General features: G+C 54.9%; 1 protein-coding gene across 1 annotated transcript in view; it reads left to right on the top strand.

The window, feature by feature from the left end:
- The window catches only part of LOC308554944 (chondroitin sulfate proteoglycan 4-like), a 43,709-nt gene extending 37,946 nt beyond the window's left edge, over positions 1 to 5,763 (top strand). Inside the window, 3 exon segments of the mRNA XM_081132605.1 lie at positions 1,846 to 2,026; positions 3,161 to 3,985; positions 3,988 to 5,763. Coding sequence (XP_080988731.1) covers positions 1,846 to 2,026; positions 3,161 to 3,985; positions 3,988 to 5,207 — 2,226 coding nt within the window. The 3' untranslated portion in view covers positions 5,208 to 5,763.
- The last annotated feature ends 20,369 nt before the right edge of the window (positions 5,764 to 26,132 follow it).

Below are 26,132 nucleotides of genomic sequence, written 5' to 3'. Positions count from 1 at the left end.
CCCAGCTCCTCTGAGCTTCTCAGCAGCCTCTCAGCCCTAAACCTGAAACCATCGCAGAGGTGTCAGTAGGACCCCTGGGCTTCCCGGAGTCAAATCCAGCTCTTTAGCCTCTGACAAATGCTCTTCCGTGTGGTTCTATCGCAGCGGAAGGTATGAGACCCAGAAGGGTTACGTTTCAGAGAGCTGAGGGGTGGTTCGTATTGTCCCTTCACATAAAAGCGCTTCTCTGAGAAGGTCTAGGATCTGAAGCCACGTGCCCACCCATTCACAGGCCAGGTAGGAACGAAGCCTTGTTAAAATCCTAGAGAAATGGACCAAGTTGGGGGGAGTATGTGGGGACAGGAAGGGGCCACGCCTCGATTTCAAGTGTCCACGGCACTCGTGGCTTCCTCCCCCTGTTCTGCATCATCTGAGAAACGCGTCGTCAGGGAAAGGGCGCTGTTGGTCCCTCCTTGAGGTTGATACAGTAAAACACACGGATTTACAGTTTTAAACTATTATTTTTTACCCTTTTATTTTAAAGTAATTTCAGGCTCACCAAACAATTGTAAAACAGAACAGGAATTCCCACATGCTATTCATTTGTATTCCCCAAACGTCAGCATTTACCCACCTTCCCTACACACACACACCTGAAAGTTTCAGGGCCAGCAGCAGACGCCCCCTTAACCTCTACCTACCTTGGTGTGTCCAACCTAAATGCAGGGCTTTTCTCTTTTATACCCACAGTATAATTTTCAAAACCATACAGTGAACATTGATACAACGCTATTGTATAATCTGTAGGCTTTATTCAAATTTCACAAGTTGTTTAAATAGTGTCCTCGGCACCAAACACAGCATTGAGTTGGCAGGTGTCCTTAGTCCCCTCTCACCCGGGACCATCCCATAGCCATGGTGACCTCTGCGACCTTGACCTTTTCTGAGAGAACAGGCTGGTCATTTGTAGACTGTCCCACAATTTTGTTTTATCTGACGTTTCCTCGTGATCAGACGCAGGTTGGGCATTTTGGCAGGAACGCCTCTCTCACAGCTTCCTGTCGGCGTGTTGCGGTCACTTTGTCACCGACGATGTCCCTTCGCCCCTTGGCCAGGTGCTGTCTTGCAGGCGTCCCACTTTGAAGGTATTCTTTACCCCTTTGTAATCAGAAAGTATCTCGTGAGGGGACCCTCTGGAACGATTCAGGTATCCTGTGTCTCCGCACAGTTTTGCTCACTAAAAATCAATAAACATATTTTAAAAAACTAAAAACAAAACCAAAAAAATCTCCCCAGCAGTTTTTGGCGACTCTGGGACCAGGGGGCTTGTGTTCCATGCGAATTCACAAGACCAAAAGCCTAGTTCTAGATCCACGCACCGTCCCTGAGCAGTCCATCGAGCTCTGTTACTTACACAGTATTCCCGGATACGCTCCCTAAGTTACAGAGCAGTTTCTCCAGGGCAGTTTCCATGTGGACACTCACGTCCTCGGCAAATCCCCCAGGAAGCTCAGATATGATAAGAGATAGGGGGGCAGATGAGGTGACCCACAGGAATTAGGGGCTGGATGTTTTGTCTTCGGCCTCCCCTCTGTGGTCCGTTTGGGAACTTTCGGGCACTGCTGCTGGAGGGAAGACAGCCCACGTGGGGACGGCGTTAGTCGTCGCAAAACCAATGTGCGTTTCTGTCTCAGATCATTTTTGTAACCGACTCGCCAGAGTTTGACAAATGTCAGCACCTGTCAGCGTTCCTGATTTGCTCGGTCAGGTGCGGTGATTTGAGCAGGGGTAGAGCGGCCCGAGGGGACGCAGCGCCCCAGCTCCCGCAGCGCCCCTCAGGCCGGCCCCTCTCCTCCCGCCCGGCAGGTCGGCGAGCGGCGGATCCTGTACCAGCACGCGGGCCGGGAGGCCGGCTGGACGGCGGAGGACTCCTTCACCTTCACGGCGTCCTGCCCCCCCGCCGCCCTGGGCCCCCAGGAGTTTCGCGTCACTATTTCCTATGACGCAGATGAGCCCGGTCGGCCAAGCCGTCTGCTCGCAAACACAGGTGAGGCCGCCCAGCTGAGGTCAGCGCCTTCTCTCATCATTAAGGTAGGGGCGGTGTGGGGAGAAATACTCCCCGTTTTAACTGTCAGCGCCCTGAGCTCGGCCTTCGACGTAAAACTTACACGGTTATGAAACTGTCCTGTCTCGGCGTGAAGAGGCTCTGTCTCTGGGCCTCTTCGCACGCCTTTAATCCTCGTAGTGGGGAGGGTGGCACATCAACTTCAAAGAAGTTTATCTGTGCCCTGGCGGGTTAGGCTCAGTGGTTAGAGCGTCGCCCTTTGGACTGAAGGGTCCCGGGTTCGATTCCAGCCAGGGGCACTTACCTTGGTTGCAGGCGTGCGGGAGGCAACCAATGGATGTGTCTCTCTCGCGTCGATGTTTCTCTCTCCCTCTCCCTTCCACTCTCTCTGAAAAATGTCCTCTGGCGAGGATTTAAAAAAAAAAAGAATTTTATTTGTGCTTCTAAACAGGGAGGTCACCACACCCGGGACTGAAAACTATTGATAGAAAATGGAAATGGCAAAAAAGCTAAGTTCTTGAAAGGAAAAGGGTGTTGAAAGCTGCCCCGTTTCCATGGCAAGAGACTGCCTGGCAGTAAGTTAGGAAACGAACGTTTTATAATGAATCTTGGGGATTTTAAACTCCCTCCCTGAAACGTTGACGGAAGGGTGAGGGTGTGTCTATTTAAAGTTTTTCATAGGCCTTGGGTAGCGATGCTAATCAGCTTCTTTTTTTGTTATTGTGAATCTTCCCCTGAGGATATTTTTTCCATTGGTTATTTTATTTTTTAGAGAGAGTGGAAGGGAGAGAGAGGGGGAGGGAGAGAGAAACATCAATGTGAGAGACACACATCGATTGGTTGCTTCCCGCATGAGACCCTGCAGAGGGCCATGGATAGAACCTGCAACCCAGGTATGGGCCCTTGACTGGGAATTGAACCTGTGGCCCTTTGGCGTGCGGACCGATGCTCTAACCACTGGGCCACAGGGGCCAGGGCTCCTCCGGGTTCTTGACCAGCGAAGGTGTTTCAGCAATCCGCTGGGACAAGCCAGTCGGAGAGAGGAGCAGCTCTGCCACTGTCATCCCCAAGTTCTGATGAAAGGCTTCTCTGTTCTTGACTTTCCCCCTTTCGCAGGAGCTGCCGCCCCGGAGGGAGGCCGGGTTCTCATTGACCAGTCAAAGTTGGACGCTTCCAACCTCCTGCTCAAATTGCCCGAATCTCAGCGCTCTTCCTATGAAATCTGGTTCCAGGTCACATCTCTTCCTTGCCACGGAACCATTATGGTGGGAGAGAGAAATGTGACAGAAGGAACACCCAGTTTTTCCCAGTATGTCATTAATAAGTTTGGGATCACCTACCTTCACGATGACTCGGAGTCCCTGGCTGATCATCTCACCTTTGCCGTGTGGCCAAACCCAAAGAGCGAGTCGGCCACCAAGCCGGAGGCCGGCTTCCTGGAAGAGACGTTCAACATCGCCATCTCGCCTGTGGATGACCAGGCCCCGGAGCTGAAGACAGAAGGGCTTCGGTTGAAGGTTCTGCAGGGCGACAGGCTGGTGGTGGGGCCTGAGAGCCTGAGGGTGGGAGATGGGGACAGTCCTCTGGAGGAGATCAGATATACGCTCCTCCGCGGCCCCGACAATGGTTTCCTGTCGCTGGCTCACAGCCCAGACACCCCTGTCCACCACTTCACGCAGGCCGACATTGATGACGCTCGGCTGTGGTTCACGCACGACGGGAGCCTGTCCCCCGGAGCGTTTCACTTCAGCGTGACCGACGGCCACCACCGGCCACTCCACAAGCTCTTCCACCTGGATGTCACTCCCGTCGCCATCGCCCTTGGGAACCTCACGGACCTGCTTCTCCCACAAGGCCAGACGACCGTCCCCATCACCAATGCTCACCTGTCAGCAAAGACCAATGGGAGGAGCCCCCAGATCACTTACCAGATAACACGGCCCCCCAACATGGGCATCTGCTCTTGGGAAACCAGGCGGCCTTCAGCTTCGGACAGGAGGATCTGGACGCCGGAAGACTCTCCTACCACATGACCGACGTCGCTGCCTCTGAGGACCAGCTCCAGTTCTCCCTGTTTACGTCCGAAAGCAACCTGACGGGACGAGCGCTGAGCATCCGCGTGCAGCCCCTGCTGCGGGCTCCGTCCAACCTGACCGTGGTCGACGGAGTCCCTTACCCGCTGAGACGGGAGGACCTCGATGCCACTGAGCTCGCTAACAGGACTAACAGTAATCCCAGATTTGAAGTGACCGACCCCCCCACCCACGGAAGACTTGTTCGAAGAGTGGGCCGTGGCCCTGCGGTGGAGGACACCACCCTCTTCACCCAGAGGGACGTTGACCACGGGCTGGTGCTGCTCCACCCGCACGCCAGCCTCGTGGGCGCCGGGGTGCTCAGGGACTCCTTCACCTTCCTGCTCAGGGCGGACCGCGTGCAGCTAGCAGTCGGATACCTTCCCTTCACCATAGTGCCACCTGACGCCTTGCTTTGGCAAATGCTCTGCCCCGACGTTTCTCTGTTAGTCACCGCAGATGACCTTGTGACGTCAGCTCTGCCTCAGGAAAAGCCTGTGGTTTCCTCAGGACCCATGACGCAGACAAAGAGTCTGGGGAAACTGACCCAGACTAGACGGCAGACAGCAGGCCCCTGGGGACGCCACAGCGGTGAAGGCCCAGCTGTGGATGGCAAGGCCTCTCCTGCCAGGGTCCTTTGGCCACCTGCTGCCACCAAAGCCAGCCCTGGGGCACCCACCCAGCCCAGGGAGAGCAGTTACCCTCTGATGGTCATCGTACCCTTGGCTGCCGTGATCTTCCTGCTGACAGTAACTTTGGTGGCCTTGTGTGTCTGGCTGCTGGGCCAGAAGGTAGAAAAGGCAAAACCTCTTATCGAGCCCCAGGCCAGTCCAGAACCTCTAACCCCAAGTCCCAGGCCAGAAAGGAGCACAACCGTGCCCACTGTCACAGTGACGCCTCTCCTACAGAGCTCCCGCAGTCCCCCAGGCAGTCTTTTCAGGGCCCCGCCACCCGAGGAGGTGGCCTCCCCGGTCACTGAGGCAGTGGGAAGATGTGCCTCTTGGGACACGTGGGGGAATCTGGATCCGGACACGGTCCAGCTCTGCCGACAAACCAACCCGACACTGAAGCACAACCAGTACTGGGTGTAGACGGAGGCGCGTTCCTTCCTGACCACCTGCTGTGAGCCAGACACTGGGATGGGACTGAGCCCCCCAGGCAAAGAGAGTGTTTGATGAGACGAGAAAAGCCCGGGCCTGCCGGGCGCGCTGTGCTCAGCTGCGGCCCGTGGTTAGGTGCTGACGGCCTGCGCTGTAACTTTGCTATGACACTCGTCTTACAGGCTCCCTGAGTGTGCGGAAGAGGCGGTCAGTATTCAAACCCTCCGCCAAGGTGCTGCAGAACCCGCTGGCCCCCTGGCCACAGCAGTGTCCCCGTGGGAGCTGGCGTCGGGGAGAAGGCCTTACATTTTCCCCTGAGGATTCTCTGTGTGAGTCAGCAGCTGTTTCAGCCAGAAGCGGTTATTTATCATCGGAGAGTCTGTTTCTAGTGTTTTTCTATAATGTCCTTTCCTCGTGGAGTCTCTAGCTTGACTTCCAAACACAGGAAATGCCCGGTGCTCCAGATGCTGGGAGGTATTCCCTGAACACATGTGCTTCATCAAGACGCTTCGTTTGTTCCGATGTGGACAATCAGGACTATTATTTGAAGCCCTAAAGAATAAAAAAGCTTGTTAAAAAGCTTTTGTGATGCCTCAATTTGGGTTTACTTTACAATAAATGGGAATAATGGCAGATTGGTATTTGACAGGCCTCTTGGAGCCAGCCGCTGGCACACTCAGGTTTCTGTGCCTGTGACGGAGATGTCAGCGCTGATCAGTTAGCAACACTTTGGGTTGCAAACCACAGGACATCTGCTGTGGGCAGTCGAAGTTGGGGGTTGGCAAACTCTGTGCAGGGCTACTGAGTAAACATTTTAGGCTTTGTGGGCCATCTCCAGTTGTTTTTATTTTTTAACAACCTTTTAAAAATGTACAAACAATTCTTCATTCCCGGATTTGACCCACAGACCCTGGGTCGCCAACCTTGGTTTCGCAATAAAAGGTTGAATTATTTCAACCAACACACAGCCTGAGGTGGGCCTTCCGAGGCTGGCTCACCCGTGCAGAGGTGTCATCAGGCACTGAAGCTCTTTGGTTGCCCCTGCTCGACCTGTTGGCCCTTCATTCTCTTGTGCAGGTCCCTGGGATTATAAGGCGGCTGCTGAGGCTCCAAGGATACGGTCACAGTTCAAGGCAGGATATTAGCGGGGGAAAGAGAGAAATGGCCAAAAAACTTTTTCTTAGAAAGGATTTATTATTATTATTTTTGATCTTATAAGGGGAGTCTCTTCCCAAACATTTTCTCTCTTATGTCTCATTGTCTAGAACCAGCAACATGCTTCCCATCCCTTGGCCAACCACTGGCAAAGGGAAAGGGAAATCTCCTGACTGACCACCTCCCCTGGGGCTGGGAGAGGACCCTGCCGTGTCACACACCAGTGGACAGCCCCTCATGTCATCAGGGGAAGATAGGGGGTGGCACTTAGGTGGGCCATCAATAGGATCTCTTAAAAACACTCTTTACTCTTCAAGTACTGAAATACTTGGGAAACAAAGATTTTGGTCTTTCGAATCAGTGTCTACTTTAACATCTCCTTTTAGTATTTTAATGATTTTCTTAAGGCCAGCAGCCACTGTTGGGGGCGGGGCATTTGTCAGGGTCTGGAGATGTTTTTGGTTTTCACAGCTGGTGCTGCTGGTACCCAGTGAATCCAGGCCAAGGATGCTGCCAAATATCTGACAATACACAGGACACAGCGAAGGGTTTACCTGGCCCCAAATGTCAGCAGTGCCAAGGTTGAGAACCCCTGGCCTGAGCCCTAGTGAAGAGCTTTCTTGCGCAGCCCACGAAGGATTGATAAACCCATCACCGAGTCTGGCCAAAAACGGAGCTCGAACAGCAGATGGAAGAGTGAAAATCCCAGTGTGTTTGCAACTCTGATGGGTGATGGACAGCGTGGACGTTTTTAAAAGACTACGCATTATAACCGAACCACACTTGAGGGCAGACTCACTCCTTCATACTCCTGGTCTAATGAGAAGATTATTGCCTTGTGTTAACAGGTGGAACCCATCAGGAGAGAAAAAAAACAGGATATTTACAGAGGTAACAATGAGGTCAGTGTCCCCCAAAGTCTGAGGCTCTGAAGGGTTCCATATGGAAAAGGCTGTTCCCCACCCTCTCCCTTTTCTGTGCCTCTAGGTTGCTTTTCTCTCCCAACTCCAGTTGAACTGCTCCTTGTGAAAACAGGTTCACAGCCTGCAGAGTAAATGGAAGCACGGCGTGCCTGGGCCTGGAGACGGCCACCGCGGCCTCGATCCTTGGACTGAATGCCAAGGGCTGCTGTTGCCGCCCCGGCCACGGGCAGCCATGTGGGAGAAAACGTCCCCCCTCCTTCCAGAAGCGATTCTCTCCTGCGCGTCTGGATTCCTGAGTTCTACGGAGCCCCTTTCGAGTGCTCCTGAACTTGATCCCTTGAGAAAGGAGGAGGAATGAGAGTCGGGAGCCAAGGTTGGCTCGATCACCCGGCGACTCAGGATTGTTCTTGGGCCTGTTCTGAGCAGCTGGTAACGAAGAAACAGAACGGCCTTGTGTGCTCGAGCCGACGCCCGAAGGAGATGGCTGAGGAGCATCTTTGCATCCAGGCCTTGGGTCTTGCCCCCGCTCGATGGGACCAGGAGAACGCCAGTCTTCGTGGAAACGCCAGACATATTTGGCTCCGTGACCTGTTGGCCTGTTTCTTGCTTCAGCCATAAGATTTCTGGAGCTGGGATCACCAGCCTGGCCAAACCATAAAGCCTGGCTCCCTTCCCCTTTTTCCTGTTAACTCTGCAACTCCCGAAAAAAATAACTGGTGTCCGTGCTGTAACGGGACCTGTGCTGAGCTTCACCACGATCACTCGCGTGTTTGTGTGCCTGCCGGAGCAGAACATCCGTGTGCGCTCCAGACGTCCCCTCTCCGAGACTGATCCAGTGGTCACCGTGGGGCTTGCGGAGTTTTCTTCCAGAGGCTCTGGAATCCTCTACCATTTGCAGATGGGTTCAATTTAAAGGAAACAGTGCCCACCATTTGGTGCTGGCTCAAAGAAAACATGAACTGAAACGTGTTGGCAGACCCTTGCTGGTGTTGACGATGGAAATTCTGGAAAATGAAAAATCAGTCTGAGAAGGTTTCTCCCATATGCAGCTCCTCAGTGTCAGGGCTCCTCAGGAGATGGGGTTGGGAGGCCCCGGAACATGGAGTGTGTGTGTGTGTGTATGTATGTGTACATGTGTGCATGTGTGTGTGTGTGTGTGTGTGTATGTGTGTGAGGGAGGGAGGAGCGGGGTGGAGGGTAACTTGCTGTTTCAGAGCAGGACAAGGCCAGCCTCGTGGACATGTGCAGCCCGTGACCCACACAGGGCCACCCTCACAGGGACCCTGGGCTCAGCTTAGTCCTCTGTGGTTTTTGACCGTGACTCCACATTTTCATGTTCGCTGGGCCACGCAAGCTCTACAGCTGACTGAGGATTCGAATGTCACCGGTAGGTGCCTCAGACCCTCTTAAGCATTGTTTCAGATCCTCTTAGCCCAGCTGTGGCTGAGGCACACTGTCACTCTCTGGGTCACTCGCCCCTAGGGCCCCCACCCTGCAGGACAGTCACGGCCACAGCCCGGGTCTGCTGAGACGCAGGCTCTGCCACTGTGGGCACCAGGAGGCCTGTGCTGGTGGGAGTCCCCGGCCAGGGCTCTGCGTTGGCATCATGCCCAGGAGCCAGGCTTCCACCAAACCACCTTCTAGCTGACAACCTCCTCACTCCACATGGCAGTTTCTTGGGCCCAGAGACAATAACTCGTTTGTCATAACTTTGAGGTCTACAGGGAGAATTTGTATGTCCCATTTGCATCTGTGGAGCACAGAACAATCACAGAGTAAAGGGTGAGAGAGGAACCTACTAGTGGCTTTGGTGGTGAAACGAAGAGGCCCCATGATAGGAGGCCAGGTCTCCCAGGGTCTGTCTGGCCAAGCATGTGGACACGAGTGTTCCCTGTGGACCAGACGTGAATCCCGACAAGCTGGCATGGGGTCATCGTAGGTCCTGACCAAGAAGGTGGTCCAGGAGGCCATGGAGACCTAAGACCTGAGCAAAGGGAAGCCGGGAGACTCCTGGATTTCTAGGGAAATGACCAGCCAGAGAAGAGGTGCGTCCCCCCTGCGGAGGATGCAGGTGAGAGATCTCCCACAGCTCCCAAGAGCCACGTCATTGCCGTAACTTGTAGGTCTACGGAGAGAACTTATACATGTTCCCTTTGACTTACGTAAGTTATATAAGAACTTATATATGACTCTGAAGTGACTAGAAGGTCACTTCCTTTATTCTGGGCTCATGAGAAGAGTCAGCTCTAAGTATCTGCAAAACCAGAGATCACACATCCTAAACCTCTCTGCCCTCTGACCTCACCCTCACTGTACTTCCCCCGGACGGTGGGAACCTGACGAGCCTGAGGAAGGACAGAGAAGAGGGAAGAGCGCCTTCCTTGACTGCGGGCTCCAGCCCTAAGAGGGGAGAAGCGAGAGCAAACTCGAAATTTTTACTATTACGTAACACTGCACATTTCCATGCTCGTCTGGAATCGTTGTTTATGACTCGACGTGACCTTAGGACTGTGTGCATTGCTCAAGAGTGACCAGCAATGACTGAGGATCCCCCTGGCCCTGGTGAGAGCTCACAGACGCGCCCACGGAGGTGACTGAGGGGCAGAGAAGGACAGACATGAAGTGGTTTCTTGTTTCCTGCTCACACGCTCTGTGCTGCTCCTTCCACAGAACGTTTGTGACAATGACCGGAGTCTCCCCTCCGCTGCAGGGCCGAGGGCCAGATGTTGAGTTTTATTTCAAATTCGGTTTCGCTTTGATGATGCCCCGTGTAGATTCCCCTTCCTCCGAGGGACCTCGGCCGACCACCCCGGGTAGATGGTCTCCATCACCATCATGGACATTTGTCCTTTCTGCCACTGAGCTTTGGAACCAGCCCCCTGGGTTTTATGAAGCAGAGGTCCTGGGAGGGGACAGGCTGAGATGCCCAACCTGGCGGCTGACCTGCAGACACAGCCCGCAGTGGGAGGAAGCGGGGGCTTCAGACTCCACTCTGGTGGCAGATGTGGCAGCAGAAGACATGCGGTTTCAACAACAGAGGAGAGGCCGGTGTTGTGGTGCTGGTGGTGAGGCCTGCGCCATCCGCACCCGGCGGGGACCCTGGTGGCTGTGTTGGCTCGGGTGTGCCGTGTGGGTGTGGGGACAGGTCCCAGCTCTGTGACTGCCCAGACCGGTTCTGGTGCCCTTGGGGACTCAGTGAGCTTCTTGGCCGTCTTTTCATTTTCCTGAGCTAATTTTAGGTTTACAGAAAAGGTGCAGGGACAGTTCAGGAGTACTCGGGTACCTCGTCCGGCCTCCCCTCACGTTAGCATCTTCCATCAAAAGCCGGAAACCCCACTGGCGTGACGCTGTTGCCTAAACTACACACTTCATGTCCCTTTCAGCAATGTTCCCACCAGTGGCAGGCGGGCAGGCAGATGCTGGGCCAGGTGCGCCAGGGTGGGAAGCCCCGGGCGCCTAGCAATGGCCAGTTGTCGGGTGGGACCTCGCCCCCAGGGTGACTTGTCCCCCCCCCCCCCCCCAGAGTATCACTAGTCATTCGGTTTGGACCCCCTGACCTTTTCTCCCTGGAGATAACATCTAGGCCTCAGTTGTATTTCAGCTCCAGGCCCAGAAAAGCAGCAAAACCGCCCAAGGGACCCCACAGCCAACCTCAGGACCAGCTGCATTGACTAATGACCCCCTGCCCTGGCACTGACCAATCAATCTGTGGAGACCCGGACCCTGAAAGGACACACCTGGAAAGCTGATGAATATTCTTTTGAGAAGAATATTCTCAAAAGCTCCCCTGGAAGCTCCCCTAAAATCTCCACCCTTAAAACCCTTAGGACTGAGGACCCAGTGGCTCTCCCTCTGGGGAGACGACCATGCCTTTCCCTCCCCCCCCCCCCACAGGCGATGTACCATTACCCTCCTCACCCCCAAGCTCCAGGGCCCCTTCCTTTGCCCCTGTACCTTGTCTCCTGAGCCCACCTCTTCTACAAATTACTCCTCCCTCTGTGATTTTCTAAAAAAGTGCTCTCTTATAGGCTGGGTCTCGGCCCTGAATTCTTTCCCAGCCAGAACCCAAGTACCGAGGTAGCGGAACCCAGGTCCAGTCCGGCCCCACCCGCCCAACACATGGCGCCGTTCTCGGCGTCCCCAGCACACTGCTGTCCCTTCTCCCTTCCAGGACTCAGCTCAGGACACCTCTGTCCTCTGGGTGTCATAGCTCCTCAGGCTTTCCCTGTTCTCTAAGAGAACTGGTGTTCCCTAGCGTCCCTCCAGGTGGACTTACCGATGTCTTCGACTAGTTATTCGACTACATTGTGGATTTTGGAGGAAAATACGACAGAGGCGAAGTTTCTTTCCCTTCAAGGGGTCAGTACTGGGGTGCGTGGTGCCCGCGTGACTCGCCACCCCTGATGTCAGCCTGGTCAGCGGGTTCCCGCTGCGAGTCGCTATTTTCCCTGCCGTCTGTCTGTCAGAAGGAAGTCAGGTGGGGCTCCACCTGTCGGAGGGGCTGGGTCGTCATGTTGTTTGGGATTTTCTGTGAGGAAGGCTTGTCCTTTCTCCCGCATTCATTCATTTATTCCACTCTCAGTCTCGGGTAAGGAAGGGGCCTTTGCTACTGAAAGTGCAGGGAGACCTCTTAGAACCCAGCGGCGGGAAGGATGGGCAGTGGGCAGGTCCGCAGAGCGGCCGGGAGGAGGGGTTTCAGGCAGAGGGGTCCCTGCTCCTCCCCGGGGCTGGACTGAGCCCTGGGACGCAGCGGCCCGACCCTGAAGGCATCACGGGGATGAACCTGACCATTAAAGCTTCAGGGTGCCTAAGGCCCCCAGCTGGGTCTGAGCAGCGTCTGATGGGGACGCGTGGAGAAGCGGGCGGCCCAGGAGAGGGAGCACGGCCGGCTCCCCCCCCCTCCCTGGGACTTGCAGCCGCGGGGCCTCTCCGCCCGCCCGGGACAGGGCAAGGAGTGGATCCTGCGGGGAGGCCGGCTGCTTGGCCGTGGCCTCAGTAGACGGAGGCGGCCAGCCCAGAGGGTGGGGGACAGGGCCCGGCAGCAAACCCCGTCCACCCTCCGCCCCGCTGACCTCCTGCCAGGGGCTGCCAGGCTCCAGGCCGACCGGAAGCCGGGCCGGGCGCTGCTGACTCGGGGCACAGGGAGCAGCCTTTGCGGCCGGTGCTGGGTGGGTGGGAGGGTGGGAGGGTGGGCGTGGGTCTGGAGAAACAGGGAAGGTGTCCAGGCCACTGCGGACGGCTGGGGCGCCGAGCCTGGCCGCAGCCGGCTCTCCTGACCGTATCATCAGCTCCTTCCGCCCTTGGCCCCGCTCCTTCTCATTTTCTCTCTCCCGTCCTCACCGCGCCCCTTGTCCCCCCATCCCGACCCCCTCTCATCCCGACCCCCTCCCCTCCCGTCCCCTGTCCCCCCCATCCCCTCTCCCCTCCTGACCCCCTCCCCCATCCTCACCCTGGGCCTTGGCCCCGAGGTTCTTTTCATGTTCCAGAGGAAGGAGCAGCTGAGTTTGGCCGACGCCGAGAGCCCCGTTTGGCCCGTGTTCCACAGGCTCCACAGTAGGGAAAACCTGGGCCGCCACCCTCTGTCCTTGGGATCCTCCCAGGGCTGGAAGCTGGGTTGGATCTTGTGGCCCCTCTGTCCTGGCCCCTTGGACTTGCTTCTGGACAGTGTTTTACTCAGCTACCCCTCCCACGGGCACAGGAAGGCCCAACAATTGTGTGCGAGTGTGTGTCAGGGGGGGAGGGGGTTCGGAGTGTGAGTGTGTGTGTGTGTGTGTGAGTGTGTGTATGTGAGTGTGTGTGTGTATGTGAGTGTGCGTGTTTGCGTGAGTGTGTGTAAGCATGAGTGCGCGTGCGTGTGCGCAATAGGAGAAGATCCCTCGGACCGCGTGCCGAGTGAGGTCCGGTCCGGCTCTCCCTGGAAGGAGCCCTCCCTGAGGCCGTCTCCACGGCCAATTGCAGCCGCGGAAGCTGTTTCAGAACCTGCTGGGCTGCGACGTAATTGAAAACAACTGCTCTGCCCTGGAACGGGGAGGGGCTGGAACCAGCGCTGGCAGCTGACCCGCCAAGGGGCCAGGGCGGGACGGTTTGGAGAGGGGAGGGGAACGTGGTGGTTGGGTCAGGGTGGGGGAAAACAAGGCTTATTGGCGAGAAGAAAGAAAAGTATTTTGAGTTTCCACGTAGAATAAGTTTCCACGTGACCTGCCCATATGGCAAAATAGGTTGTGGACCAGAAAAGCGCGGTGACTTTTCACAGTGACAACACTGTCTCAGGTCCTGGCAGTGAGAAGCCCGGTCCAGAGTGACCGAACCCAATCCTTCCAGGGCTTCTGCCCAGCGTTAGGCGGCATTGCCATTCCCTTGAAAGAGGAGGGGGAGGGATTGGTGGAGCTGGAGGGGTGGTTCACCGGGGGTACAGGGCTCCTCGAGCCTGCAGGGACTCGAGGCTCCCATGAACCTTGCTGCTGTCAGTCTCCCGTCAACGAGGGAGACTAGGCACTTGCCCCAACACACCCTCGCCTTCTGTTTCCTGCAGACCCCGAATTCTCTGACCTTGGGCTTCCTTCTGGCATCATAACTTTGTTCCTAAGCAGACAGCCCAGACCAGGGCAGCCCCCTGAGCCAGCGAGGTCCGCGCCTGGAACATGCCCCTCGAGCCCTGCAGTGGGGGCTCCGGGAGCTCTGACATACATCCTCCCAGTGCTTGAAAACTGCGGAGAACTGGGGGCTCAGTTCAGAAGACGAGGCTCTTCAATGCCTCTCCTTACAGGAGACAGGACGTCTGCCCCTGGCATGGAGGAGAGCAGAGCCGATCACACACGGAAGCCTTAGAATGGGTACTTTGGGGAAATTACGGCAGCTTCTCCTCAGAGAGTTTCAGGGTGTGACATGAGGGGTGAGTGTGGACCTTCAGGCTGGGCGCTGGGGCTGGGAGTCTGGGCCTCTGCCGAACCCACAACGGGCTGGGCCACAGGCAGGTTTCCGAGGGGCAGTTCCCACAAAGCTCCACAATCCCAGTGAGTAAAAAATGTAAACGTCCTTGTTGTATGGAGCTCATGGGAGGCACATAGTGACCAACAGTCCTTAGGACAGTGCCCGGCACGCAGGGAGCGCTCAGTAGGTGCTTTACACGGACTGACTCATTTTCACTATCGCGCTCTGTGAAGCAGGTCCTACAGCACATCCGGGTAAAGAGGCTAAGTGACTGCTCGAGGTCACATAGCTAAGTGATTACAGGGACGTTGTGATGGCTGCTCAGGTTCCCTTCAGGAATGAGACAGACCTCCAGCTGCTGGGAGTGTGGCTGCAGGTGACCCGCCGGCCCCCCTGAGGAATGGCCTTGGGGAGAGCCACCAGGCCCAGGGACGGCGTCCCAAGCAGTGCACATCTGATGACGACTGACACAGGGGTGCAAAGGTTCAGCCCCTCGTGTATGGACCAGGAAATCAGGGGGACCCCTGGTGTCCACATGTGTGTTAATAACATGGGTAGATATCTGTTGCTGATTTTCCTGAGCAGAATTGAGGTCGTCTGTGGTTTTTCGATGAGCTTCTAAGAGCATGAGTTCCGTCAAGGTCGGGCTCCCCAGAGTTGACAGCCTCCTAAGTGACACCACGGGGGGGGGGCACTAGACAAAGGGAAGGAACACCCGTGGGCTTCCTAGGTGTGGAGTCCTGGGCAGAAATGCCGAAAGACCATCCGCATGTTGTTCTCGCAGGCTTATCATAGAATTGTGTGTTTTCTGCCCAAGAAGAACATTAGGGGTGATGCAGCCCCACTTCATCTTCTCCAGGTGAGCACACGGATGGAGGGAGGAGCCGAGGGTGCCCAGCTGGCGGGGGCAGAGATGGCTCTGGAACCCGTGCCTGGACCGCCCGCCACGCGGGGCTCTTTCCACTGCTCGGCTCCCGCTTTTGAAATTCCATGTTTCCAACACTACGCGTGTGCCCGAGACACTGGCACGCGGCGATGGTTCCGTGCGACCTCCAGCCCTTTCCAGCCTCCTCCGCGTTCGCATTGGGATAGTGCGACATCTGGCCGCGGGCAGTGAGTCCGGTGCAGCAGGACTCTGCCTGGCCAGCGCGTTCAGACCGTGTTCCCCCGTGTGTCCCGCAGAGAACTCAGAGACCAGGTGGGACACGGGAGGGAGCCACCGGATGGAGGGAGGCCCCAGCTCCCACGAGACTCCCGCGGCGCGAGGCAAGCTCTGCTCCCTAAGGCCACTGAGGTTTCGGGGGTTGTACACCCGAGGCACCTCGCGTTCCCGCTCAAGTCAGTGGCTTCTACTTCTGGGCCCACGTGCCCGAAGGGGGCGCAAGGAGCAAGGCCTGCCCGTGGCAGCCTGCCCTCTGGCACAAGCCAGCAGAAAGGCGCCTGGTCTCTGCCATGGTGCCTCAGCCCAGCGGCAGGAGCCGAGAGGAGCCAGGGCTTCCTGGCGGAGGCGGCCCCGCTGCTGGCCGAGCCACTGCTTGCTCTTCTTTGGGAAGCCGGGTCCGCGGGTGTGGAGGAGGGTCAGGGGCTCTGTCCTCTCCTCCGTCCCACGGTGGGCTGTGGCCGCAGCAGCTTTCCGGCCCGAGCCCAGCCGCCTCCGTCACCCAAGCGCACCGGGACCTCGCAGGAAGAACATGCCCATGCTGCCGACCCGTGAAGCCTCTGCTCCGACCCCGCTCGATGTCCCCGCCGCGGCGGGCCTGCCAGGACCTGGCTCTGAGCTCAGAATTCACACCCTTCTCCCAGTGGGCACAGCTGTGGCTCCAAAAGGACCCGGAGATACGACAGAGGGAAGGCGGGGAGTTCTCCCTGCTGGGCTGTTGGTTCTGTGGTCGTTACTGGGAACTTGAATTAAATGTACGTTTCTCGCCCCAGTGTTGAATCTGGCCAGCTGGCCCCCCAGACTTCACATTTCCTGCCCCGGAGCCTGGGCACCCACAGCGGCCCACCGATGGAGGGCTGGGCGCCTGGGCCTTTCTCCTCCCACCACCAGTGGATGGTCACAGACACACACCCAGTGTCGCAGACCCAAGGCCGGGCTTCATCCCCTCGCCTCCTGTAGCGTCAGATCAACTGACTGCTTAAGGCCGTGGTGTGGTTTCCTCCCACACAGCCCCCTCCGAGGACAGGATGTCACACAGCTAGATGGCGACTCTGTGGTTGGTGGTGATGCAGGTTATGTGAGAAGTTCCACTAACTGCGCTGACCTCATCCCAGTTCACCAGTAACTAGTTCTCCGCTGGGTTGCAGTGTCATAATCAGCAAACCTAGACAATGGCCCGAGTTTCACATTCAAAACCAAGGAGATGTTGTCACAAATACTTGGTTACTCTCCTGACATTTCTCTTTTTTAAAAAAAAATCTAGTATGTTTTACTTGTAAAAATTAAAGCAACACAACAGAAAGTCATTTCCTAATTCTAAGTCTCTCCGATGGATGAACGGGTTTGACATATATTCTTTCATGTTTTAATGCTTACATGTAGCCACATGTGCTTAAAAACATAAATGGGATCATACTATGTATTGCTCTGTAACTTGCACTTTTATTTTATTTTAAGGTGTCGGGACATTTTCCCATGTCAATAGGATCTACCTCATCTTTTTAAAAAATCTGTAGTGTTCCAGTAGGTGGACGGACCATGACGTGTTACTGAATTCTGCGCTGACAGACCCTGCGGTTCCCGTTTGCTGATCGCTAGGACCAGTACTACAGTGAGCATCTCCACACAGTGGATCTTTGCACACCTGTCCTAGAACATCTTTAGGACAAGTTGCTAGAATTAGAAAAATTAGGTCAAAAGGCTTGTATAGTAACATTTTCAAATTGTAGCTAGATTATCTTACAGAAATGTTGCAAGCATGTATTCCATGTGTGCGTGTGTGTGCATGTGTGTACGTGTGCGTGTGTGTGTGGGGGGGGCAGAACTTCAGGGTCAGGGGAGAGCGTCGTGTTCTTTTAACCAAAGCTGGCATTTAGTCTCCCCTCTTTTCTTCTCCCCACTGAGAATATCACAGGATTAACAAAACGTTTCCTTTTTTTAACGAGATGACGAGTTGAATTAGTCAGTCCTCCTTCTTACATTATTCCAGCTGCCAACAACCTCCCTAAGACGGTCCGCATATGTCTCTGTATCAGCTCATTTGCCTGAACTGACTTAAAGATATTTTTTAAAACTAAGGAAACCAGTTCTGTTTGTTCGTTTTGAATGGTGCCGAGCAAGCTCACCCTCTCCGAATCCTCGGACCGATACACTCGCCTTCCCGCCTACCCTGAGTTTCCCCGTCCGCACTCTGAATTCTCCGGATTATTTCCGCCTGTGGAAAGGGCCCGACGGTATCTTCTCTATCTCACCTGGAAGCGTTTTCGTTTTCTTGGCGTCTCATTTCCTCACTTTACCCGCTTTGCTTCTACGTCCACCTTTTCGCCCTTTCAACACTACAGTTGAACATTAATCAGTGTGAAAAGATGAACTGGGGCACATGACAAATGTTCGTTTGTTTGAGCAAAGCTTGATTCCAGCCGGGCGGGGCCAGACTGGAAGTGGGCAGGGGCCGGCAGGACTGGCACCGAGGAAGGGGCGGGAAAGAAAGGAGCTCACCTGACCGCCCAGGCGTTGATTTCCTACCCTGGAGGCGTCACCAGGCTCGGGCTGCGGTCTGTTACCTTGTCCCCCACAGCACGCGAGCCGCCTCCGGCTAACGCCCCCTCGTTGAGTTAACATCGGGAATGGAGGAAAAGAAGAATCTGGAACGGGGGCCTCAGAGAAAAGCTACTGGGAGAAGAATTGAGACGCAGGTGAAGTTTTCCTATTTCACTAAAATGTCCCCATCATTTCCAGCTTGATAATTCGATTCCATCATCTCAGTTTGCTTGTCTGTCTTTGGCTCAGACCCATTTCTTCCTGTGAAATCTCATAAGTAAAGCAGACTGAGGAAATAAGTCATTTTTAGTGATGACTAATAAATACAGAGCCCAGATTCTCCATCCGGGGCTCTCCTTACCCCATCTCCCCCCCTCTTTCCACCGTGAGCCCCGGCGCTGGGAGACAGAACTCCCCACGACTCCCACTCTCTGCGGAATAGTTTAGCAGCCGCTGGGTCAGCCCTGAGCTCCCCTGCTCTGAAGTGCTGTGTCCCAGCCGCCCTTCCTTCTCCCCCTGCCCACCTGTCTGAGTTACACCCGCACCGAAGCCCAGCTCCTCCATGCACGTCCCTGCCCTCACACGAATGCTCGAAGGCCCTCCTCTGCGCCCCTCCCCATGCTGTTCCCTCTGCCTCCACTTCCCTTCCCACCTTTCTTGGTCCCGAAAAAGTGTGGACTTGTCAAGTAACAGGCTGTATTATAGGACTTCTGAAGGGAGATGGTAAGAAAATTGGATCCAGGTGGGAGAGGGAGCTGGGTCCTGTGTCCTAAGGGTTTTAAGGGTGGAGATTTCAGGGGAGGTTCGAGGGAGGATCTTAATAGAATATTCATCAGCTTCCCAGGTGTGTCCTTTCAGGGTCAGGGTCTCCACAGATTGGTCGGCGCCAGGGCAGGGGGTCATTACCCAGTGCAGCTGGTCCGGGGTCAGCTGTGGCCCCGTTTGTCCGGGTTTGCTGCTTTTCTGGGCCTGGAGCTGAAATACAACTGGGGCCTAGATGTTACCTCCAGGGAGGAAAGGTCAGGGGTCTAAATGGCATGGCTGGTGATATACTAGAGGAGGACCCGTCACCCTGGGGACGAGGTCCCACCCTACAAGTGTCCTTTGCTAGGCACCCGGGACTTTCCACCCTGGCGACCTTCTGTACCTGGCCGGGCATCCTTGCTCTGCTCATGTCTGTCTGTTATCGTGGAGGCGATGAGGAGATCTTGGTTCTTGTCTTCTTGAGGGAAAGATTTCAATCAAGAGACAAAGTGTATAAAAGCCAGCAAGAATTTGACGGCAGCAAAAATACACTTAGGACAGTGAAACAAGGAAGGGCCTGGAAGAAGCAATAGGAGAGCCTGGGCTGGGCCGCCTTGGCTCCCTGAGAAGTCAGAGAAAAGGGGGAAAAGGGAGCCTTGGAGACAGGTTCAGGGGGTTAGCCCAGGACGAGCTGCCGCTGCCCATTGCTCCCCTGGTTGCAAGTCTCATGGGGTCCCTTAGAGGTTAGGGGACACCTGCCTATGGGGAAGGAGAGGGGAAGGGAGTGGCATGGGGTGCTCCCTGGAGGGGACCTTCATTTTCAGTTTTAAAGGCTGGGCGTTTAGGGGCCGTCTTAGGGGAGAATCTCAATAGAATATTCATCAGCTTTATGCTGACATACCAAAATGAGATTTATTCTCATAATTTGTCCTTGGGTGTGGTTGGCAAGTGGCACTAGCTGGATCTCTATCTGTCTCCCTGCGTGGGGTGATTTAAGCTATTTGCCCTCTGGCTGGGGAGGAGAAGTGCTAACCATTTACTCCCAAGTGTCCTTGGAAGATGGGATTTACTAGGTGGCTGGAAACTGCTGTTGAATCATCTCTAGTTCCCTAGTCCGCTTGTCCTGGCTTCATACCCTAACTCTATAACGTAACAGCCGACCACACAACAACTAACATAGGTGGCAGGACCATAACCGGCAAGCAGTGAACAGAGGGGACCCAGGATGGAAAGTGGGAACAGCCCCTGCTCTGCCCCGTGCCCGCTGCCGAGTCAGAGCTGCACTATCCCGAGGGCTCACAACCGGTCGACGTGAAAATCTCCACCCGAAGGAAAATGACCGTGGACCAATAATTGTTGCTTCTCAGGACGTGGGTCTGAGGGACGCTGGACATGGCTTAGGACTTGGCATGATTTGAACAAAGTGGGTTTCAGAATCGGCTACAAGGGAAAAGCCCAAGAGAATGTGGGAAGCAGATTCTGCTCATTTAAATACATTCCTGTTTAAGAAAGAGCAACCTTAAATGAGCTCAAAGCGGAAACGATGGAAATAAAGGTCTCCAGCCCAAACCGCAGCCTCCGCAGAGCCGTGGGTTCCCTGGGAGGCGGCCGTTTCTCTTACATAAGAGAGGGGCCCTTCCCTCCCAGCCACTGCTACAGACACAAGCCGCCCGCTCTGCCTTGTCCGAACTCCACGAACCGAGGCATGCGGGCGGCTCCAGAAGGTAGAAAAGGCAAGAAGTGGTTCTCCCCTAGAAATCCGGGGAGGGACTCAGCCCCATCAGCACCTCGGGCACAGCCCAGTGACCCCTGTCTCAGACTTCTGACCCCGGGAACTACAAGAGAACACATTTGTGTTGAGCTATTAACTTTGTGGTAATTTATTACAGGAGGAATAAAAATTTAACCTAGATGGGGACAGAAATGTTAGGACTTGGTAGCATTTACTGAGCACCCGTCAGGCACTTTACCGCTTCCCTTCCTGTCCTCAGAGAGCAGTGTTGTCCCATTTAGCAGACAGGACCTCAGAGGCTCCGCGTGGTCAAGTAGTGACCGAGGGTGGGCCCGGGGCACCTGGTGCAGCTGGGCTGGGAACCTCTGGGATCTACACTCGTGGATGGACCTGTGCTACTCGGAGTGTGGTGCCCGGACATGGGTGCTGGCCCGCGTCAAAAGCCAGACAGGTAGTGAGACTCTGTTTAGAAACTTTTTATAGCAATTCTTTCCTTTTCTATCATTTTGAAATGTAATTATCTGTCTGTTCAATCTAATAATATAAAAATGAGGTATGTTTATTTTATTTTATAGTAATTCATTATTGCTGTTGTTCATAAAAATATAAATTCTCTATGGATTGGAGAAAAAGAAACTGTTCCGAACCCTCGGTGCTTTGAGCGGTACTGCTCAGGCCACATGCTGAGGTTTGGGGGTATCACGGGCCCTGCCTCTGGCTTTACTAGTCCCCCCAAAGGTGAGAGTGGGGCCCTGGCCCAGGGCAGAGCTTTCTGGGGAGGGAGCAGGGAGTGGAGGCTGCCTGGTCTCCGAGTGTGCTTGTCCTGAGGACAAAGCTCCCGGGTCTGCTTCTCCTGGTCCCCCCAGGCCTTGCCTTCGCCGCCTTCTCTCTCCTTCGACAAAGTATTTTCAGAGTTTTTTTTAACTTCCTCTCCTGTCTTTGGTGAATTTTTACAGGAATGCATAAAAATTCATGTATTTCACATGGCCTGGGTTTTTATGACTCCGGGAATAAATGCATTGCCAGCCAACCCTGAGGGGCCTTTCGGGCTCACAGGGCCGCGTTTCCACCTGCAGAGCGTGACCCGGAGCAGGCGCAGAGGCGCATCTCCCCTCAGCGTCCTTCCCAAGTGTCGGCCCGCACGCCACCCCCGGGGAAAACGTTAATGCTGCAGGAAAGCTGGTCTGGTACGAGGTGTGTCAATCTAGAGGGACGAGCCGTCCAAGGAACAAGAGGCTGGGGTCTCGCCTATTTCTTCAGACTGCTTCAGGCCAGCTGTGAGTGACCTTGGCATTGCTTGACCTTGGCATTGCTTGACCTTGGCATTGCTTGACCTTGGCATTGATGCCCTTGGCATTGCTTGACCTTGGCATTGCTTGACCTTGGCATTGCTGGAGCCAGGGGCTTCTGCAGTGGAGGCAGGGGGTCAGCAAGCAAGTGGAGGAGAGGGTGGAGCGTGGCCAGAGTACGAACAAGGTTCAAAGCCCAAAGAGACCCCTGGGGGGAGATTAAGAACGTCTCCAAACCAACCCCTGCTGGCCCCCTACCCTCCATGAGGCAGTGAGACTGTGCTCAAGGGAGCTTCCCTTAAAAAGAGGAAGAACCCAACGGCTGTGCTCACGGCCTACGCTTGGGTCAACCTCGGCTTTGTACAACTGTCACCAGTTTCCTGAACAAGCGAATGACCGCATGAGATTGAGGCCCAGAGGAGGTAGATCTTTGGCCCAAGGTGGCAGAGCTCAGACTAGAACCGCCCCATTTCCATACAACGCTGCGTCCATCAGCACAGAGCTGGAATGTTCCTGGAGTGAATTCAGACTTGGGGCTGGTTTCCTCCCAGGTAGAGGGTTCAACTGTAAACTGTCCCAACTGGGCTTAACTTGCTTTATCAGCAAGAATTCTGGGCATTTTAAATCAAGTCGTCCCGGATCCGGTGGATAAAAGAGTTCCTCATGGCAGGAAATTGAGCCGCAGTCATTTTCTCATTTCACCCTGGAACATACCAACGCCAGTGGTATCTGGATGAACAACGATGACTCAGCTCTTCAACAAACAAACGTGTCCGGCAAAATTATACAACCTGCTTCTCACTGTTCCCTTGAGAAATGAGACACACAGTAAAAGGGAGCCCAAGGACATAAGATTCATTTCCATTGAATTTACTGTAAAATAGAGCCTGCACTTCATTTTCTGTTTTAACTCTAGAATCAATTGTTAAACTTTTTGCAAAGGAAAGATTGAAAAAAGGAGGAATGTTTAAGCCATGCAAATACATTTGGTTACCCCTTCAAGACTCCTCCCGTTCCACTGGTCTCCAGCTGCTGTACTTTTGCATCTGACAGAGAAGCCCAGAGTCACTTCCTTGCAGCAGACCAAGGACAGAAGCCTCCTCCGTGCACTCAGGGAGATTAAGGCCCTGGGTCACGTTGTATGGCAGGATGGCTACTTGCCCCATTGTCCACTTTCTCTTCTTTCCATCTTCCCTGGATTTTCACCTGGGCCTACGACCACCCAGATTAAAGACAACATTTCACGGCCTTGTTTGAAGCTAGACCTGACTATGTGACTAAGTTTCAGCCCAGGTGATGTGAGCAGAAGTGGTGTGTGCAAGTTCTGGGAAGGGGCCATCAAAAGAAGGAAGCATGCCCTTCTCCTTTCCTTGTCCTCTTACTGGCTGGAATGCAGATGGACAACTGGAGCTCAAGCATCCATCTTGTGCCATGAGACAGAAGCTACACCAAGGATGGTGGAGCAACAAGATAGAAAGAGCCTGGGTCCCTAATGACTTTGGACCACTAACCTGCCAGACTGGATTAAACCATTGCTGTTTTGGAGGTTTCGTGCTCTCAGCTAAATCTAAGCCTATGAGATACAAGGTTCGACTGGTTTCCTCTCTAACTAGTCCTGGAAGCCCCCAGGGAGGATGTCACGATGCGTTTGGACCCATCGTCTGTCTTCCTCACAGCATTTTTGTTCTTCTGCTCTATCACTAGTACCTCTCTGTCTACCACGCCACTTCCCTGATGGGATCGCCGGTATTTGATGCTGTTGATAAACAAGGCTCACTGTTCGGGCTGATGTCAGCCCTGTGGAATTCCACTTGGTGGACAAGAGCACAGAGGTCAGCATTTTCTCTGCCACACACCAGATGAATCCCTTGGGAACATTGCCTAACCTCTTCCGGCCATTTGTAAAATGAGAACAATATTATCCACCCATTGGGTCATTGTGAGGACTGGAAAAAAATAATGATAATGAAACACAATAATTTTTAAAAAAACAGTATTTAATTGGACTCTTTCCATGTGCCAGGATCTGTGAAAGCCTGTTTTGGATCAAACATGTACTAAATGCTAACACAGTCTCCCGGGGTCTGCCCACACCGCTACCTGTGGGTGAGGGCATCTGCCCAGGGCTGCCCAGGATTCTCAGGCATCTTAGCCCCAGGGCTCGTCTCCAGGAGACACAGGTCTGAGTGATAACAACTCTTCTGTGCTCAAAATAGTTCCTTCCCTACCACTGACCCTGCTAGACTGTCCTTAAGCCAAATAACATGAATCATTCCCAGTGTCCTTGTCCCTTAGGAAAAGGGATGGGGGGGAAAATATGCCAGATATTCTCTGCAGCCCGGCCTGTGTCCTCTGGCTCTGTCCGGGCCTGTCCCAGGGTGAACGGAGTCCCCTGGTGAAGCCTAGTCACCCACTTCACACCCCATGCCCACAGCAATGCGGTCCATGAAAATGGGGGGGGGGGGGCGGTCCTGACATTATCTCTACCTGCTGTTACCTGTGGGGGACAGGAGGGCCCTGAACACCAGGGGCTCTTTCTCCCTGACGTGCGGCAGGCCTGCCTCTCCTTGCTGCCTCCTCTCCTCCTGGGCTCTCTGAGCCTCCCTGGCCCCCCTTTTCCTTACCCACCATAGCCCTAGGCTCTCTGAGCTTGACACACTTTTGTAAGCTGTGCCCACAGGTGTGCACGGGATGGGGAGGGGACAATGGGGTGGGGCTGGGAGCCTGAGCCAGACGTGGAACAGCCTTTCCATCAGCCCATCCCTTCCAGGTCTTAGCACAGACTCCCTTTTCCTTCTCATGGCCGTCCATCTACGTGGAAATGTCCTTTAAGCTGTCAAACTAAACTCCTAGCCTTTTCCTCCTGTTGATATTTGGCCTGTCCACACACACTCCAACTGCGCGCCCCTTGTCCTGCCTGCTCTGGTCTCCATGTCCGGCACCCTCGCAGTCCCCTGGGCTCAGTGCTGCCCGATGCCCCCCGGGATGGCCGCAGTGGGAACGCTGTCTCCAGAGCCGGGACCGCCCAGCCTGCTGGGTGCGGAAACCCTGACCAGACGCTGCCCCCCGTCAGTGTTTCCTGCCTTCGCCTCCTCCGCTTAGCTCAGCTCTGCCTGCCCGGCTCACCCGGGACCCCCGTCCGTGTCCACCGCCAGCATCTCAGTCCAGCTTCCTGACCGGTGTTCCTTCGGCCAGCTCACACCAAGCGTGTCCTTCTAAGCAGCGCAAACGCATCTCCCCAAAGCCAGGCAGGCCGTGTCGCTGTCATGGGGACCCATCGCGTCAAACGTCCTGGTCTGCGTCCCGGCGCAGTGTCCCTGCCTGTCTCCCCTCACACACACCTGCGCCAGCCGGAGTGAACTACATGCTGCCTCCAGGCAGCATTACTTGATTTGCAGGCTATCAAGCATCCTACTTGTGACATTCCCACTTCGGCCTTTCCCCTAGGAATGCCCAAAGACTGCCCGTTGACATCGGGCCAGTGTTTCTGGCCCCTTCATGGGCTGTGCCCCCCCAATGCACATTTCTTACCATAAATCATAGTATCACAGGACTCACCCCTTTTACTGTAGGGGGAATCAAAGGAAAATATTAAAGAACCACATCCAAAGACGAAGGGCTGCTGCTCTCTGCCACGTAGGCCCGGGTATTGGAACTGGCGGGTCAGACCCTGTTTATTCCCGAGGAGCGGATGAGACTAGGCGGGTGTGGTCAGTCTCTACCTGAGGGTCCACGCGGCCAGAGAGCAGAGCAGGTGCCTTACACTCGGATGGACTTGTCATTGGCCAGAGGCAGTTCAGACCTCGGGGACAGGTACGGCCCACAGGGCACCCCTCTCCTGGGAGCCCGAATGCCACACCCTGGCCAGGGGCCCACTGGGGGAGGGGAGGTGCCATTGCCTAGTCCTGCTGCTCTGGGCCAGCGGGGGGCTCGTGGGACCCGGCGCATCCCAGCGGCCCGGGAGCATCGACCCGCGTGTGGGCAGGGAGCCCGGGCACACGGGCACGCGGGCGGTTGGAGGAAGGGAGGTAGAGGGAGACGTGATAATTTGGTGAGGAAGGAAGTGAGCTTCTGCTAAAGGACATTCCTTGGACATTCTTTTTAGTTCTTTGCCAGTTTATAAAACTCTGTGTATGTGTGTAGGTCTGTGTGTGTGTGTAGGTCTGTGTGTGTGTGTAGGTGTGTGCCTGTGTGTAGGTCTGTGCCTGTGTGTAGGTCTGTGTGTGTGTGTAGGTCTGTGTGTATATCTGTGTGAGTACATGGGTACATGTATACAGTACAGTTCATAGATTCCTCCCCCCCTTCGGGAAATAGAGTCACAAGTGACAGCTATAAACTAACATTGCAGCAATCTTTGGCCCCAGATTTTCTGAAACTATCTCTATTTCAAATATTTTGGATTAAAACCTGTTTTCTGCATGGGTCAGCAGGGTTTGCGGTCTC

Source organism: Miniopterus schreibersii (genome assembly GCF_964146895.1).
Source record: "Miniopterus schreibersii genome assembly, chromosome: 3".
NCBI classification, from domain to species: domain Eukaryota; kingdom Metazoa; phylum Chordata; class Mammalia; order Chiroptera; family Miniopteridae; genus Miniopterus; species Miniopterus schreibersii.
The sequence above is the reverse complement of the archived record's forward strand: the minus strand, read 5'-3'. Positions and strand labels throughout refer to the sequence as shown.